The 18,281-nt window shown below is 34.9% G+C and overlaps 1 protein-coding gene across 1 annotated transcript in view; it reads right to left on the bottom strand.

Annotated features, from left to right (window-relative positions):
• Positions 1–18,281, bottom strand: part of LOC136261107 (adhesion G-protein coupled receptor V1-like) — a 76,180-nt gene that overhangs the window by 46,382 nt on the left and 11,517 nt on the right. The window contains exons 14-55 of the mRNA XM_066055075.1: positions 16,015–16,227; positions 15,818–15,967; positions 15,568–15,768; positions 15,386–15,520; positions 15,130–15,336; positions 14,942–15,076; positions 14,681–14,890; positions 14,491–14,628; positions 14,233–14,439; positions 14,032–14,172; positions 13,757–13,960; positions 13,573–13,698; positions 13,322–13,516; positions 12,149–12,283; positions 11,827–12,099; positions 11,634–11,774; positions 11,377–11,580; positions 11,190–11,327; positions 10,378–10,587; positions 10,190–10,327; positions 9,928–10,134; positions 9,741–9,875; positions 9,469–9,675; positions 9,270–9,416; positions 9,005–9,217; positions 8,820–8,957; positions 8,566–8,772; positions 8,379–8,513; positions 8,121–8,327; positions 7,928–8,062; positions 7,607–7,810; positions 7,415–7,552; positions 7,153–7,359; positions 6,966–7,103; positions 6,410–6,622; positions 4,154–4,288; positions 2,871–3,080; positions 2,553–2,690; positions 2,292–2,498; positions 2,093–2,230; positions 1,751–1,960; positions 1,548–1,691 (exon numbers count right to left, since the gene is read on the bottom strand). Of these exons, the coding sequence (XP_065911147.1) occupies positions 1,548–1,691; positions 1,751–1,960; positions 2,093–2,230; positions 2,292–2,498; positions 2,553–2,690; positions 2,871–3,080; positions 4,154–4,288; positions 6,410–6,622; positions 6,966–7,103; positions 7,153–7,359; positions 7,415–7,552; positions 7,607–7,810; positions 7,928–8,062; positions 8,121–8,327; positions 8,379–8,513; positions 8,566–8,772; positions 8,820–8,957; positions 9,005–9,217; positions 9,270–9,416; positions 9,469–9,675; positions 9,741–9,875; positions 9,928–10,134; positions 10,190–10,327; positions 10,378–10,587; positions 11,190–11,327; positions 11,377–11,580; positions 11,634–11,774; positions 11,827–12,099; positions 12,149–12,283; positions 13,322–13,516; positions 13,573–13,698; positions 13,757–13,960; positions 14,032–14,172; positions 14,233–14,439; positions 14,491–14,628; positions 14,681–14,890; positions 14,942–15,076; positions 15,130–15,336; positions 15,386–15,520; positions 15,568–15,768; positions 15,818–15,967; positions 16,015–16,227 (7,314 nt within the window). The remainder of the gene's footprint in view (positions 1–1,547; positions 1,692–1,750; positions 1,961–2,092; positions 2,231–2,291; positions 2,499–2,552; positions 2,691–2,870; positions 3,081–4,153; positions 4,289–6,409; positions 6,623–6,965; positions 7,104–7,152; positions 7,360–7,414; positions 7,553–7,606; positions 7,811–7,927; positions 8,063–8,120; positions 8,328–8,378; positions 8,514–8,565; positions 8,773–8,819; positions 8,958–9,004; positions 9,218–9,269; positions 9,417–9,468; positions 9,676–9,740; positions 9,876–9,927; positions 10,135–10,189; positions 10,328–10,377; positions 10,588–11,189; positions 11,328–11,376; positions 11,581–11,633; positions 11,775–11,826; positions 12,100–12,148; positions 12,284–13,321; positions 13,517–13,572; positions 13,699–13,756; positions 13,961–14,031; positions 14,173–14,232; positions 14,440–14,490; positions 14,629–14,680; positions 14,891–14,941; positions 15,077–15,129; positions 15,337–15,385; positions 15,521–15,567; positions 15,769–15,817; positions 15,968–16,014; positions 16,228–18,281) is intronic.

The following is an 18,281-nucleotide window of genomic DNA, read 5'->3' as shown; positions in this document are numbered from 1 at the left end:
TAATAGCTACCATCATCCATATTTCTTGTTTCACTACTTTTCACGAGGGGGTAGCCAATACCCATGCAAAAACTCAACATTGTGTATGAGAGCCAATATTTAAGTATGTCAAAAACATTTTAGTAAATACAATGCAATTCTAATTTCAATTTTTATCGTGATTTTTTTACCTCAAGTTTATGCTAATGCTTGTGCATGAAACGCCTAAGAGAGGAGCTGATGGGATCAGAGGAACTTCAGAAGAGGCACAGGTGTACTTTGCTGTCAATGCACTACTGTTGATTTGAATCATTGTATGAGCGGCGGCTATAATTGAACTCATTTACAGACAGAAACAAGAATAACCTATTTTGTACATAGTTCAGGATTTATGATTTCTAAATATTTAATGGATTTCTAATTGGATTTCTCAGATAGTGTACGAGAGTCCCAAGACATTGGCTACCCCTCAACTTTTTATTGCTGAAACCTACTTCATTTTTAAAGTAATTGTATTATTATATAGTTTTTTTTGCTTTTTTATATATAGCACATACACATGTGGCCATGACTGCTATCTTGAGTGAGCTATGCAACAGATTAAGGGGCATGGTTTCTAGTCTTGTTTTTCTATAGCAAAACTGTAACTGGATGCAACTAGATTATTAAGGGACATAAGCACCAAGTTCTGCCATTTAAGCGTGTGGTGGCAAGTCCTGATCACTTAAGGGGTGTGACGATCATTTTATAAGTGCTGCTACAGGTATCTACTTCCTCATACAGTACCATAAATGCTTCAAATAGTTTGTGGCAGAAAGTGTTGATAGAGAAATTAACACCTCAGTATGGTTTTCTTGCATGAAGAAAAAATGATCATATAATTGAAGATAAAAGGAAAGGCAAAACAAAAAAGGGAGACACTCATCATAACCAGAAAAAGCACATACCACAAGTGAGTTTGCTATTGTGGTGAGAAAGGGGCCATGCACTACTTTGTTTGGCCTCTATCCCTACGACTATGGTGAGGACAGGAGACAAGCAAATTAATTTAAAATTGAGTTGTGGAATTTTAAAAAATTCAATATTTGGCTTTCTGTAATTGTTGTCTTGTTGTTTAACATCGGATTTGATACCAGATACACTAAGACTATTCCATAAAGATGATTTTCATAGTATATGTGACCAAATTTGCAAAAAGGGGACTTCCACACACATCTAATTCTATGAACGTGGAAGACTATAATTTAGTGATAGACAAACATATTAACCTGAAATTGATGTTGGTGTGCACCACTGACCAAATTTCAAGTCAACAGCCTTTTCCTATCTGAAGTTATGAGTTGTCAATTGGATGTGTCTGGAAGACCCCTTTTCACAAATCGGGTCACATATGATGCTTCTTTAATGACAGCATTTTGGCAGGCACTAGGGGGAGAACCCTACTAAACAGAGCTACTGAGTTTAAAAATGGTAGCTAAAAACTTTAATTGAATGTTCCAAATTAAAACTCTGTACGGTAAAATTTTTAATAGAATTTAATGATAACATGCATGGCTACACATGCATACCTGTAGCATTGGAGTCAGTTATCACAGGATGGACCAAAACATCATATTCTACTAAAGCTGGTCTCTCAGCAATTACTGTAATTGGTAGTACCAACTGATGTTCCCCAATAATGTACACATCATCATCAAAGTGTATTGAGAACTCTATGAAAAAGTAACCACATGATCTAGTTAAAAACATAAAAGTACTAAGACAACTTTACCATCATTATCTATTATGGTCACATTAGCAGTGTAATGGTCTCCTAATAATATTCCTATGTCAGCAGATTCTTGTGATATGCTGATCTGAAGACTAAACATTTCAGGACGTTCCAATATTTGATCATCTACTATTGGTATGTTGACATCAGTAGTGAGTGAGTCTCCACTGAAATTGACCAGTAGTGTATCAACTACCTGGTAATCATCTCCTATCAAAACAGCAAAATACCCCAGCTTTACAAATCTCATGCGTCAGTGTGATCATTTTACACACATTATCAACCATTAACAATGCATGATGTGCCTCTTGTCAAAATGCACATGTTGTATGTAAATATTACCTGTAGCTGTTTGAGAAGCTGCTTTAACAACAACATAAAAAAGTATTCCAGTTGATCTACTAACAGCTAAAGTTACTGGTTTATGGTCATTGCTCTCACTGACATTAAAAGTACTAGTAGTAAACTGCACAGTTACAGCTAAAAGAAGATAATATATATAATATATACCACAATATAAATATATCCTACTAGAACTTACTGTCATCGCTGATGATTCCAGCCAATGCACTAAAAAGTTCTCCCTTCACTACATTAATTCTTCTCATAGCTTTAGGAATAATTACACGCAGCTGAAATACTTCTACTGATTCTAAATCAGAGTCATCTTTAATGCGAATGTCAATCTCTGACTTAGTTTCGTTCAACATAAACTTCGTGTTAACATCGCTTAAGTCTAGATCTCTTCCTGCAAACAAAAACCAGCATTGTTTATATGCACAAGAAAATTACACTATCATACTTGTAACATTGATAGCAGTTGGTCTCACTGTCACTGAAATGTCTCTGTATGGAGGTTGACTACATTCTAACTGCACTCTCAAAGTAGACTCATTCTCAAACACAGTGTAAAATGGTTGTGCAAAGCTTATGGCCAGTTCTGTGACAAAACAAAGAAGTGCAAATAGGAAGATATACGAACATGTTTTCAATTGAGAAAACACATATCACAAATTTTTGAGAACATTATTTTGAAAGCTGCCAAAAAATGACACTGAAAACCAAGCCCTTAAAATTTCAGCTCAAGGTAGTGATATAGCTACACTAATCAGTTGCATACCATCATCACTATTAATCCTGACTCTAACATTGTCATTAGATGCATCAATGCTTATTTTTAAGTGTTGGTATTGGTCAGGAACTGTCAAATGTAATTCAAAAGATTCCACAGGTTCAAATATTAAATCTTGGAAGATTTCCAGTGTCAGATTGCGTGACATATCATTTGATTCAAAATTCACTTCAAATGGTCCAATTTCAAAATCACTACCTATATAGTAAAAATGACATGGTAAGTTATCATCACTGCATGTCATCACATATATATAGTTAATGTTCATGCTATTGTAAAACTTTTAATATTATATGATGACAATAATATTATATATATGATGTTCATGCTATTGCAAACTTTTAACCTATTTACAAGCAGGTTAAAATTCTGCAATGGAGTATACAATCAGTAGTAGGTGACTTATGGCCCAAATGCTGAAAAACACACTCAATATCAGCAGTCTGGATGGAATGGAATACACTTGAGTGGTCAGGCTGTAACATTTTTGAGTTATTTTAAATCATTGGTGTGCTACTGCAAATCAACACCTTGCAGTGCCAGTGAAAAGAGGCAGGATGAAAAGAAGGACAAATGTAAGTCCATGATGCATGCATTGTATATCCTAAGGTGTTTCAAAAGGCATCTGTCAGGCTGAAGTAACATATAACAGTGAAAAATCGAGCCCCTAGCCTCTAGGCTAACCATTACTGAGATTTATGCTGCTTATGCTTAGCTGAAGGTATTAAGTAGTTAGTAAAAAATTCCACAAAATAGTTTGTAGCAACTTATCAATTTTGAGTGAGAGCATACCCAACCAATACCACCAAGGTGCTGTCAAGATATTGTGAGTTTGGTTTCTGGTCAATATTCTTTTTATGGAAAGATGCAAGTCTTCATAATCCCTTGGGATGTACTTAATGTGTTCCCCACAGACCAGGAAAAAGCACTATTGATTGGCTAAGTGTGGTCCATATGTACATCTACATATATGGTTTCTTTCAGTTGTATATCTCAACATTTCCAATATTACAGGTACAAGCAGTCTTTAACATGACAATTGATGTGGAAACATACTAGAACTACATGCGGTGTGGTGTGTATAGCTAGGAAACTACTGTATAGTGATGCTACCCTATGTGTGCTCATATATGAAATCCATGAAAAGTGCTGGGGGTGTGCACTGCTCAAAATTGTGTTGTAACAAATTTACATAATGAATGGCTATGAAAATGATTGCTCATATAATACATTATACAGACTTATACCATTCAACACATACGTATACATACTTGTTGCTGACAAAGGAATGGTTTCAATTATGAAACCAATCAATCTACCAGGAGGTTTGTCAAGACTAACAGTCACTGTATAATTATCACCTTCTTTTACATTGGGACTGGATGATGAGAAACTGGCTATAACTCCTGTAATTGATAACATATTATCATAAGTATTGCCACTATTAAAGTACTACGAGATATCATGTGAATTTGAGGTAGAGCAAAGATATATACTAATGTGTGTTACAACTATTGGTTCTCATATTTCTGATTTATTCCAGGTAAGAATTACTATGCTATACCATACACTCCCAGGAATAAATGTAGGGAAATGCATAACGAAAGCAACATAATAGTGTTTTTCTAGTACAGGTATAATGTTCTAGTACAGTTCTAGTTCTAGTTCAGTTGCCAGAAATATTTAAAGTTAGTATTAGTTCTAGTATTTATTGTTTAAAACAAATTTAGGTTCTAGTATTCTTGTTAGAAACAATAATTGGTTCTAGCATTAGAAACGATAGCTAATAGTTTGTACTAGTTCTAGTATCCATGGCTGAAACAATTTTAGTTAGTATTATAGTACCTGCAATTTAGTACTGAAGTATTAGTTATAGTACAGTACAGTACTGATGCTAAGAATATACTTTGTCATACTTATTCATTGCTTGTACAAAAATTGGTCATTAATTAGAATTATCATCCTATACCACTTTATGAAGTAGAACCTAAGCAAAGAACATCCTACCTAAATAATATACACTTGTTTCTACGTAAAAAGATCTCTCTAAGTTTTTCTCAGTCACACAGTTTCATTTCCCCTTGTCACCTCTCCATCAGAAAAAAAAAGTTCTTTCCACTGGAGTGGTGGTTGTTAAAATGTCACAAGCCACTCGAGATAGCAATGGAAAGTTGCCTTTGTTCTTACAAAGGTAATATCATCTCATATTTACTTCAGTCAGGCTTTAATGTGCCATATAGTCAGTTCACCAATCAGGTTCCTGCTAAATCTCAAACAACAGTTGCAGTAGTAGTTGAGTACTAAACATTTTAGTTTAGTTCTAGTATTGGTACCTCACTTATCTGGACACAACGGGACCAAGCAGTGTTCAGATAACTGAAATGACTGGATATATGAAGCAAAGATTGAACAATGAAATTGAACTAGCAGCATTACAGCGTAAGGAGTAAGTGCTGTATACCTATGGATATATTATAATAATAATGTAATGTATGTGTGAAGGCCATGCATTATTAACCTGGCCTTCTCACAAAAAATGGGACCACTCACTGGAAGATTCTGGCTTCATTTTTGTACAAACCAGAGGTAAAGGGCTTAGTCAAGTGTATCGTCATCAGCAAATCTCATAACTTTGCACTTCTTTGTGCTCACGTCCACACTTTCCATCATTGTGGCAAATTCTCTAATCTTCTCTTCATTCTTCTTAAAGCCTCCTACGGTCGATTTTCCAATCCCATATTCGCTTGCAAGACTAGACTGACTTTCTCCTTTCTTCAAGCGATCAATAATTTTAAGCTTAGCTTCCAATGACACACAAGTATGCTTTCCTTTTGTAACCATTTTTTTCACAAACATGTGACCCAAAATTTTGAGGCCATATAATCTGAACCGCCAGATAGTCGAGGGCCAGATAAGCGAGGGTCCACTGTACTATAAAGCTATTAATATTAGTTTAGTTCTTGTTCAAAAACTTAAAAACAACACTTTTCTAGTATAGCTCCAGTTTATAAAATAGATTTCAATGGAATTATAGTTTAGTTCTAGTTTCTAGTTCTAGTTTCTAGAACTATAAAGAAAAGGCTGTACTAAAACTACTTTTAGTTCTAGTTCTAGTATAGCATACTAAAAAAACACTACAACATAATCCATGAGGTAACTATACCATGACATAAACAAAATCAATAACACCCACCTTCACTATAATTGTCAGTGGATATACTGCTATTTGTCATTAAGCTTCAGATTAAAAAATAATACTCAGTTACTATGATAATGTGCCAATCTATTTATTGATCATAACAAATCTAAATGGTGTGCAAAGCGATGCACATTATCACAATAGATTCACTGAACATCAGCACTTCTGTAAATGCCTACCCATTTTGATAACACTTCTTCACTGTCTATATAATTAGCAACTGCTTAATATATACATAAGCTATACCTAATTCTGACAGCTACCCAGATGAAACTTCAAGCATTATTTTTATATATTATGTTAATTACAAAACAAACTTGATTCTTACCATCATTATCTATTATGGTTACATTAGCAGTGTCCTGGTCTCCCAGCAATATTCCAATGTCAGCAGATTCTTGTGGTATGCTAATTTGAAGACTAAACATTTCAGGATGTTCCAATATTTGATCATCTACTATTGGTATGTTGACATCAGCAGTGACTGAGTCTCCACTGAAATTGACCAGCAGTAGTGTTGTGGTTAAATGGTAATCGTCTCCTATATTAAATCATATACACAGCAAAGACATAATTTAATGTGATTACTGTGTGTGTGAGTGTGTGTGTGTGTGTGTGTGTGTGTGTGTGTGTGTGTGTGTGTGTGTGGGTGCGTGCGTGCGTGCGTGCGTGCGTGGGTGCGTGGGTGCGTGGGTGCGTGGGTGCGTGGGTGCGTGGGTGCGTGGGTGCGTGTGTGCGTGGGTGCGTGTGTGTGTGTGTGTGGGTGTGTGTGTGTGTGTGTGTGTGTGTGTGTGTGTGTGTGTGTGTGTGTGTGTGTGTGTGTGTGTGTGTGTGTGTGTACAACATTTAAGTCATGACAAACATTTACACAGATGTTGCTATACCAATAGCAGTGTCGGCAGTTGCAATCACATAGATGCTGAAAGGAGTTCTAGTCAACCTACTGACATTCACAGTGATAGGGGGAAGATCATTGTTCTCACTGGCATTAAACATGTTTGCAGAAAATTGCACAGTTGCAGCTAAATATTAACAGCTTGTTAATAACATCACAGACTTTGCATAACTTACTATCATCGCTGATGATTTTAACTAGTGCATCAGACAATGTACCCTTAGCAACACCAATATTTCTATAACGTTTGGCAATAACTATCATCAATCGAAATATTTCTGTTGATTCTAAACGAGAATCATCTTTTATGCGAATCTCAACCTCTGTCTTAGTTTGATTGAACTTGAATCTTCCATCAACATCCTTTAAAATTACATCTCTCTCTACACATAAAACAGAAATGTTTACATGCATACAAGGAAGTCTACACTAATTTACTTGAAGCATTGACAGCAACCGGTGTCACTGTGAATGCAATATTTCTGTATGGTGGTTGACTACATTCTAACTGAACTTTCAACCTGGACTGGTTTTCAAATACAGAGTAGACTGGTTCTGTAAAACTGATGGTCAATTCTATGCAAAACAAGATCATAATAACATAAAACATAATAATGGTAAGTTATTTACCATCATCATTAGCAATATTAACCATGACTTTATCATTAGCTGTATGTATTTCTAAATGTTGGTATTCATCGTGAATTTTCAAAAGCAACTCAAATCTTTCTTTGGGTTCAAATATCAAGTCTTGTATTGTGGCCAATGTTAGATTTTGTGATACTTCAGTTGATTCAAAATATACCACAATTGTTCCATTGTCAAAATCTTCAGCTGCAGTAAAAATGCAGTATAAATGCAGTAAAAATTAATAAAACCACTATCCCATGTTTATGTTATTACAAGCTAACTCAAAATGATACTACATATCTACACTACCAAAGTACATACCTGTAGCTGATAAAGGATTTGTTTCAATAATCAGGCCAATTATGACACCAGCAGGTCTGTCAAGAGTAACAGCAATTGTATAATTGTCACCTTCATTAACATTAACAGTGGATGGGGAGAGGCTTGCTGTAACTCCTGTATGTGGTAAATACCATAATTATAATCAACTAAATGTATTGTAGCTAGTTCTCACTATCATTATCAGTAATATTAATAGTTGTCATAGTAACACCTCCTGGTAGAACTCCAATATCCATTAGTTGATCAGGGATCATGATACTCATAGTTAACAACTCATCATACTCCACAATATCATCATCAACTGCTAACAGTGTCACATTTTGTGATGTGTCATTTGGTCCAAATATTACATTAGTACGTGATAAAATGTAGTCCAAAGCTAAAATTAATCAAAACAATAACTTTGCACATTACACACATATATACACACCTGTTGCAGATAAAGGGTTAACATCTATCATAATATCAATATTACTGCCTGGAAGATGGTCTAATATAACTTGGATGACAACACCAGTTCCTTCAATCACATTATATATTAGATCCTCAAAGCTGACATACAGACCTGAAAGTAAATAAATGTTAATAATAAGATATGAATACATAACAACACTTACTATCATCATTCCATATGACTCCAGTTGCTTTAGTGATATTTCCACTCTTCACGCCTATCTCTTCCATGAAAAGTGGTATTAAAATCCTGATGCTAAATGTTTCATTAAATTCTGGATATATGTCAGCAACAATTGTAATGTTGGATTCTACTAGAGAATCATTTGGACCAAATATCATTGCAATGTCATCATTCTTAAAATCCATCCCTGAACAAACAATGGTTAGAACACGAAGTAGCTAGCATGCATAATACCTGATGCACTTTCTGACATTAGTTGTAAAATAACGGTAATGCTAGTATTGGCAGGTTGATTGCTTTCTAGACTAACAAACATTATTCCACTATCTTCAACAGTGAAATACTCATTAGCTGTTAGTTCCACAAAGACCTCTGTTAAACAAACAATATAAAGTTTTGCATACATGCATATACATTACCATTAGTATTGATAATAGTAACAGTTGCGGATGAAGCATTTGGTTCACTGTGTTTTATTCCAATCATTTTACTTGAATCAGTTACCTCTATCCTAACAACAAACTCCTCATCAGCTTCTAATAGGAAATCACTTAGTGTGTGTATTGAGAAACTTATCTCTGTCTGGTTTGGTGTAAACAGTAGTTCAACTATCTCCATAATAAAATCATCAGCTACAACATGTACATAAGCAACACCTACAAATATACATTCACAGCTAAATACCAGATGCTCTAGATGAAGATTTAGAGGATACTGTCTCAAGCAAAACTGAGTAAACTGTTAATACTGGTTTATCAGCTAGAATCTTAACTGAAACATTTGATCCCTCCATCACACTGTATTGTAATTGATCAAGCTTGACAGATACAACTATAACAGTTGAAAATACATTCAACTATAGTACAAAGTTATCATGACTAACTATCATTATTCAGTATGGTGATGGTTGCTATTGACGGATTGCTCTGAATGATTCCTCTTCTTTGGGCATCAGAATCAATCTCAAAATGTAGCGCAAATGTTTCATTTAATTCCAATAGCTTATCAGTAGATGCCATAATGATGACTTCTTTTCTTATATCATTAGAATCAAATTTCACCAAGCTTGGAATGATAGCATAATCGTGATCTGTACAATAAAAAAAACAACAAATAATTGGACAATTGTCTTAATATGTAGCTACTCGGCAAAACCTGTGGTATTGATGTTAGTTGAATTCACAAAAACAGCAAATGGTACACCAGGTGCTCTGTTTAGCATCAGACTAATAGACATATTCACTCCTTCTGTTACCAGTGCTGTGTCCATTGACCATGAAACATTTGCACCTATAACACCAGTGCTGCTTAAAATCAAAAATTTCCATATTTATTTCATTACCATCATCATTCATAATTCTTCCAGCTGCAAAATTTCTGGCCCCTTTCATTACTCCAAGCCTCCTGCTTATATCAGGGATAAATAAAGTCAAACGAAACTCTTCTGTCAGCTCTAAAGCATTATCATTAGTGATCGTTATAGGAAACATCACTCGCGTATCAGCAGGCCCAAATGTTACTGTTGTATTGCCAATTTCAAAATCAGAAGCTTAAAAAGATAAAAATACAGATATAACTGGCAATATCTCTAACAAAGTCTTTACCATCAGCAGTATCAGGTGATGCTACAACAATCACAGTAAACTCAGTCAGTGCGGGATGATGGGCTTCCAATGTGATTATAATTTCTAACTCATTCTCAAACACTGTAAATACTGATTGTGTGAACTCCACAATAACAGCTGTGTTACAATAATTAATATTTATAGCTACTGCACACAATATCACTCACTATCATCATCTACTATCTTCACCACTGCACTAGTAACGGAGCCAGGATTTACTCCAATATTATGAACTATGTCTGGTATCACTAGCTCAATACTAAACTCTTCAGTCAGTTCCAGTTCCATATCATCCACAATAGTGATATTCACTACAACCTCAATAATGTTGGGTTCAAATGTTATTGGAATGATACTTGCAGTATTAAAATCTCCAGCTGCAAAGGATATGTAAAGCATGGCTACAAGGTGTATTGCACCTATATACACCCCAAAACCAAAGTAGAGGAAATGTACTGGTGATAAACCCCAAGCCAAAGACAAGGGTTATCAACAGTAAATTTCTGATGATTGAGGATGAGGGGTGTATATAAGTGCATACATCTTGTAGCCATAATACTATTATGACATGTAATTAGCATGCAATATGCAAAACACAAACACACAATATGCTCTAAAAACTAAGTTAATAAAGGAACTCAATCGTAATTCACCATAGTTTGGCACAGTATACAGACTTCCTCTAGCGATTACGTTTGCTCACAACATGCAATCAATTGTGGGACTTAGCATATTTCTGTATATCCCTAGGACTTGTCTATTGATATCAACAAATGTATGGGGTGCCTGTGCTCTTAGACTCTCTGCTTCTAGAAGTCCTATACACTCATGCAGCTTTGATCTATTTATTTAAAATTTGCTTCACAGTTGTTGTTTTTTTTACCACAAACTTTTTACAGTTTACAATTGGCTGTGTTTGCATGGATATACGTTGCATACATATCATATGTCTAAATTACTAACAAAAATTCATTTTTACCTGTTGCAGAGATTTTGGAGATGTGCAATTCTACCTCAAAAATAGTAGAGGTGATATTATTTGATGTCAGTATTATTGTGACTTGAGTGTCATTCTCATATATAATGTATTCATGACTTGAAAATGACAGAGAAGTTTCTAAAAAAGTGTATAATCATTTTATTATATTCACTTCTGTGAAACTGACCATCATTATCTATGACAGTTAGAGTGAGTGTTGTGATATTTCCTAGTAAAATAGCCATATCCTTTGGCACTATTAGCAAAATTTCAAATATTTCCTCTGATTCAAGCATATCATCATCAGTGATAACAAACATCACTGTTGTGTTTGTACTTCCTGGAGTGATGGTTGTTGTAAGTTTAGTTGGACTGTAATCATCTACAGAGGCTATACAACAAGTTATATAAAGCACCACTGTACAAATCACACAAATTGTAAACCTGTTTCTGAACTGTTAGATGGAGTTATTAAGATATTCACAGTTGTATCAAAGCTTAATGGTCGACTAACTTCAACAACAATCATGACAACATGACCTTCAACAACTGTTTGCTCAGCTGCTGCAAGGCTTGAATATGTTTCTGAAAAGCACCAGTTATGTAAAATTATATTCGTTACAGGATAATCAATTACCATCATTGTTAACAATTTGTATACTTGATGAGTTTTGTCCTGTAATTTGCAGAGAAATAACTCCTGTTGTCAAAACATGGTAAATTGTAATATGTAATGATTCTGTTGATTCTACAATATCATCATCCACTGTGGTAATGCTGATGGATGCCGTGTTCTGGCCAGAGACTAGAACTAATTCTACACCCATAGTGTTATTAATGATAGATGTGTTCCCTTGAGTAGATGTCAATGTGTTAACAGTCGTCAAATTATAATAGTAATAGTCATCAACTAAACGTAAATACAAATGGAACTAATTGGATGCATTAATATGTCTTACCAGATGCAGTGATAGGAGTTACTTGTATGTAAATGGTAACATTTTCTTCAGAAATATTATCTGCCACAACTGAGACTGTACCTACATCTCCTTCAGTGATGTTCTGTGATTCTTGATCAAATCCGATGCCCATAACTAAACACACATATCATATTTTTGCTATTAATCTACATTATAGCGGGTTATTTTCGAAACAGAAAATTTCCCACAAGAAGCAAAATCTGAATTTCAAAGGATTTTAATTTCAAAGAGGGAATATTTCAAAGTCCGGAAGGATTTCAAATAAAAGGACATTCATGTCACAAATTATGAAGATGCATGAATGTTTGCCAAAAACTGAATTACTGATGGAATAATCCCCGTCCCTGTGCACTGGATAGAAGACTCAGGGAGTCTCGAGTGGAGTAAATTCACTGGCTCGATCACACTCATTCGTAGCTAGCTATATAGCTATCTACCATAGATTCTAGAGCAGACGGCATCAATTCCCATTCTGGATCACCTATTTTCTGGTTATTGGCACAGTAATGATACAGTTTACCATTATCATCAGTAATACTGAGCTAAAACTTGAGGAATGTACAAGCGAATCGCCGAAAGTTGGATCATTGCTTTCACTTGTGGGAATTTATTTTCGAAGAACAACCGGATGTGGGAATTTATTTTCGAAGAGAAGGGCCTCTTCAAAATATCCAAAAATAAAAACCTTTTGAAAATTACCAGCTATACAGTAACTTCATTAATAATAATTATGCTACACTGTTCAGAGCATATGTATATACATGATTGTGGTAAACAGAAGCTTTACCAATGAACTGTTTGTTGAGTTTTGTAGTTACAGTAGGTTATTAGCACTTATGTAAACAACTTATTTATGGTTGTGTAAATGTCTTTGTAAATTAGTAAACAACTTGTTTTTGTATTGTAACCATCTCATTGTAAGATTATGCATGGTATAAAATAGACTTATATTGCTGTACACTTTGTGTGTGTTTTTTGGTGATTGAAGTTGTTGTTCAAAAGTATATCACGTACAGAAAGGAATATTACAATGATACATCATCTGTTACCTAAATAGTAATTTTTTCTCCAAAGATATATGCAATTATGCTCTTTTAGAGTGTTCTGTGTATGTTGTAATAGTTTACATAAAATACAACAATTATTCGTTACCATCATTATCTATCACATCCACTTGCAAATGATCAGGAGTTCCTAACTGCAAAGGAACTGACTGATTACTTCCATTAAGCATGAAAGAATACTGCTTAACAGTCTCTACCACGGAATCTTCTTTAATGTCAATATCAACCTTGGTCAATGTTTCTCCAGCTTTGAATGTGGCTGTGTAATAATTGTTAGCTCCCTCTGTGAAAAGATAAAGTTGATGAAATCATTTTAAATACTATAATGGATTTACAAACCATCATAGTTGGATAATATCAAAATGTCGTAAGTCAAGACAAATGCATAGTTTGCAACCACTGTAAGTTCCAGTTTGCCTCCTTCAACAACTGATGTATAATTAGATTCAAAAGATACAGTAACAACTAAAAGATACAAAGCAACAGCAGTATGGTAGGGATAAAATACAGAATATACTCTTACCATCAGTTTCAACAATAGTTGCAGTCATTTCATTAAGAACACCAAGTATAATTCCAATCTCCATCAACTCATCTGTGATGTCAATTTTCAAAGTAAGGACTTCATCATACTCAACAACATCATCATCAACTGCCTCCAATATTATATTCTGTATTGTTTCATTAGGTCCAAACTTTACAGTTTGAGGCAAAGAGTAATCATCACCTAAAAATTATTGTGATTTTGTATGTATATATTTTCTAGTTTGCTTTGTGCACCATAAAATAGTCTATCACCTGTTATCATCATTGATGATGAAGTTACCACAATGTTCACGGAAAAGTTGGATCCAGCTGCATGATCTAGAACTATCTGTATCATGGTACTATTTCCTTCATCCACCGTAACTGATGACTCATTAAAACTAACATACAAACCTATAATAAATGTACAACATATAGATGTCTAAATAGCTGTACCAATTTTAATAAACTTACTGTCGTCATTTAGTATAAATCCAATTGCTTTTGTAATATTTCCATCCTTCACACCTATTTCTTTCATTGCAGCTGGTATCATTATTGCAATATCAAATGATTCATTAAATTCAGGGTAGATATCATCAAAAATTGTAATGTTAACAGACACTAGAGTACTGTTTGGGCTAAAGACTACTTCAATTTCACTACTAACAAAGTCTATTTCTATAATAGAGCAATAATATACATATAAAGATGTGATAAAGTATATAGCACCTGATGCTGATTTGGGTGTTAGTTTCAAACTGACACTTATATCAGCATTTGTTGGTGGATCACTCTCCAATGTAATAGCCATTACTCTACTATCCTCAAAACTGAAGTATTCAGTAGTAGTTAATCCCACATAGATCACTGTGTACAGACACATTAAATACATTGATAAACTGAAATAAAATATGATCACCATTGGTGTTGATAATAGTAACTGCAGTGATGCTGGTTTCCTCTTCAAGTCTAGCTCCAATGTTGTAACTTTCTTCTGTCAGTTGTAGTAAAGCAAAGAATGTTTCATCAGGCTCTAATATTTTATCCTGCTTTGTGTGGATTAATACACTTGTTTCTGTTTCGTTAAGACCAAGCACCAATTCAAATGTACTGCTAACAAAATCATCCTCTGCATAGAACAGGTGAATTACAAATGCGTAATGAGTAGAACAATACATACCAGATGATGAATTGGTGAGTGTGGTTAATATAAATGAGAAATTTCTATTAGTACTTTTGCCAATAATCACTGTAATTGAAACAACTGATCCTTCAGTAACATTGTATTTTGGTTGTGCAAATTTCACTACAACAACTACAACACACATACTTAACCAATTGATCATATAAAACTACTTTACTACTAACTATCAATATTTTGTATAGTGATGGTGGCAACTGAAGAAGAATTGGAAATGACTCCTACTTTTTTTGTGTCTGGTTCAATTTCAAACTGTAATTGAAAAGTTTCATTGAATTCCAGCAATCCATCAACTCTAGGTGAAATAATAATTGACTTATTTATCTCGTCCATTGCAAAATTAACTGAGGTTGAACTAATGTTGTAATCATCTCCTATATTATATTTCCAATATAAATTAAGATAAATGAGAAATGTACTTACTTGTAGTATTAAGATTAGTGGCATTCACTGATACTGTAAATGTTATACCAGGTTCTCTGTTTAATACCAGAGCAACAGAAAGATCATTTCCTTCAAATACTGTGGCCATGTTGGACAACCACCCAACATAGACCCCTAATTGATACCATAAATAACCGTGTTTATAAAATTTATAAACATACTGTCATCATTTAGAATTCTTCCAGTTGCTTCAGTGATATTGCCTGGTTTTATTGAACTAACCATAGCTAGTACAATAAATGTCAACCTAAACTCTTCAGCTGGTTCCAAATCATCATCATCCATAATATTGATGGATACATTTGCTTTTGACTGCCTTGCCGCAAAATCCACAATTATAAGACCAACCATAAAATCAGAAACTGTTTAGTAAAACATGTACATGGTTGTCAGATATGATTACACACTTACTTTCTGCTCCACCTTGTCCAGTTAAAGGTGTTGCTATAACAAACACTTGAAAAGAAATTCCAACAGGAGCACTGACTTCTAGTGTGGCTACCAATGGTGACTCATTCTCAAATGCACTAAACTGTGACTGGGTAAATTCAACAGTGGCAGCTACATGCAACAGAATGTATCAATTATTAGACATGCGTGGTACTCACTGTCATCATCTACTATGGTTACCATAGCCTTAGTAATACTTCCAGCTTTAACTCCAATATCTTTGGCACTGTTTGGAATCACCAACTCAATAGTGAACCGTTCAGTGAAGTCCTCCACTTCTGCGTCATCCACAATAGTGATATTTACTGTAACTTCAATGATGCCAGCTTCAAATTTTACTGGAATTACACTTGTGTAATTGAAATCTTCAGCTATAAATAACAAACACTCTTGTAACATTGCAGTAAAATACCTTAGGAGCATCTACATAGCATTATTAACTGTGATCATTTCATTGCAGATTTGTACCATTAATCTAAAAGATCTATGCAGCAAACATGTACGGAAATTCAAACAAGTAGGATGGGAGATCAAGTCTAGAATATTTTTCTGTATTCAACAGAGCTTTAACAACAAGAACCTGACTCTCTGCTGTAAAGGTTTTCAACCTCTTTGTGGCATGTGGGTTCCTACTGGGATAACAATCAAGTTTCCTTAGAATTCCTCTAGTGATCATCATAATTAAACACAAGTTTCTAGGTAATTTTAATGCTTTCTAATGCTGTATTTGATATCATCATATCAGCTGAACTAACAATCAAAATGGTGCTGCATTTTCAGTGATATAGCTATCTAAAGTCCACAAAAAATTTCAAGACTTGTGATTTTGTGCAATCCCCATTTTGAAGTATTTCCAAGCTCACAGTTTGCATTATCCACTTTGAATCATTATCAGGAATTAAGCTCCATAGTTCACCTAATATGCTGGAGTATGCCACAGTACTAAATTCTTATTTTGGTAGTGTATTTACTAAAGAGAATTTAAACAACCTACCTCAAATGGATAGGCATCCTTATCGTGAGCCACTATCTAATATTCATTCGTATTACATCTGATCTAGTGTGCAGTAAGCTCAACTCATTGTCACCAAGTAAATCCCCAGGTCCTGAAGGTTGTCACCCAAGATTATTAAACCAAACTGCTCAAAACAGCTTTGTTTACCTTTGTGTCTAATTTATAGAAAGTCTTTAGCTGAAGGGATCCTTCCATCTGAATGGAAAGAAGCCTGTTTTTAAGAAAGGGGACCATCACCAACCTAATAATTATCGGCCAATCAGTCTCACATCTGTCGTATGCAAAGTGTTTGAATCAATTATCAAGGATAGCATTGTTAGCCATATGATGAAAAACAACATGTTTTCTAAGATGCAGAACAGTCATGCATAACTCAATTGTTAGTGGCATCAGAACACTAGTCTAAAGCATTAAGTCATGGGGATGCTGTTGATATAATATACTTTGATTTTAAGAAAGCGTTTGATTCTGTTCCCCACAAGAGGCTCCTAATCAAACTTAAAGCATATGGCATTGATGGCCCACTGTTTCATTGGATTGAATGTTTTTTTTAACAAATAGAAGCAAAGGGTAGTAGTTACCTACCTGGTCTGAGGTACTCAGTGGTATACCCCAAGGATCTGTGCTGGGTCCAGTCTAACTTTCTTTATATGTTATAATGACTTACCAACTGAAATGCAGAACCCACACCCCTATGAATTGATACTCGTGGCCATGTCATTATTAATTAATGAGTTACATAATATCCCCCAGAGTGAGCCTTCCATTGTAGTAATCCTAGGGGACTATCAATTTCAAACGTAGTGATAGGATTCCCACACAAAGCCAGACCCAGCACCCTATATTATAATCCGCTGTGCTCATGAATTAATTATCACAACCATGTCCCATGAATTAACAAAATTATGTAATAACCATGCAATGGGCCTTTGATTATGCTAATCAGTCCCGAGGACCACTGTAGCGAAACTTTGCACACAAAAGCCAGATCCAATAATCCATGCCCCGAGCGGGAGTCCTCCCACGTGCCTGTCGTCCACTAAAGTGGTACCAAACGATCATGACCATGTGCTGCCGGGAAAGCGTGCCATCACGGCAAGTCTTTATCTCACTACACGTGCACACACAACAACAAGGAAAGAACTCACAGGACGAAGTATCCAGTGACTAAAATGCTCAACTCAGCATCGTCTAGGCTTCACCTTGTCAGTCATCTCTCATGCCAAACATCCTCGGCCTTATTCTTCTTTCTCCCTACTGTATCTGACGTATCCCTTTCTGTTCTTCTTTATCCCCATCTGTGCGCCTTCCTTTTTTCGTTCTTCTTTCTCCCCATCACGACAGACTTTTTTTAAACATCACAGACTTTTTTTTACACCACGTGGCCTTGATGCATACCCAATCTGCGTG

The sequence above is a fragment of the Dysidea avara genome, chromosome 7 (genome assembly GCF_963678975.1).
Source record: "Dysidea avara chromosome 7, odDysAvar1.4, whole genome shotgun sequence".
In the NCBI taxonomy this organism is placed as follows: Eukaryota; Metazoa; Porifera; class Demospongiae; order Dictyoceratida; family Dysideidae; genus Dysidea; species Dysidea avara.
Note: the sequence above shows the minus strand (reverse complement) of the source record. Positions and strands in the feature narration are given on the sequence as shown.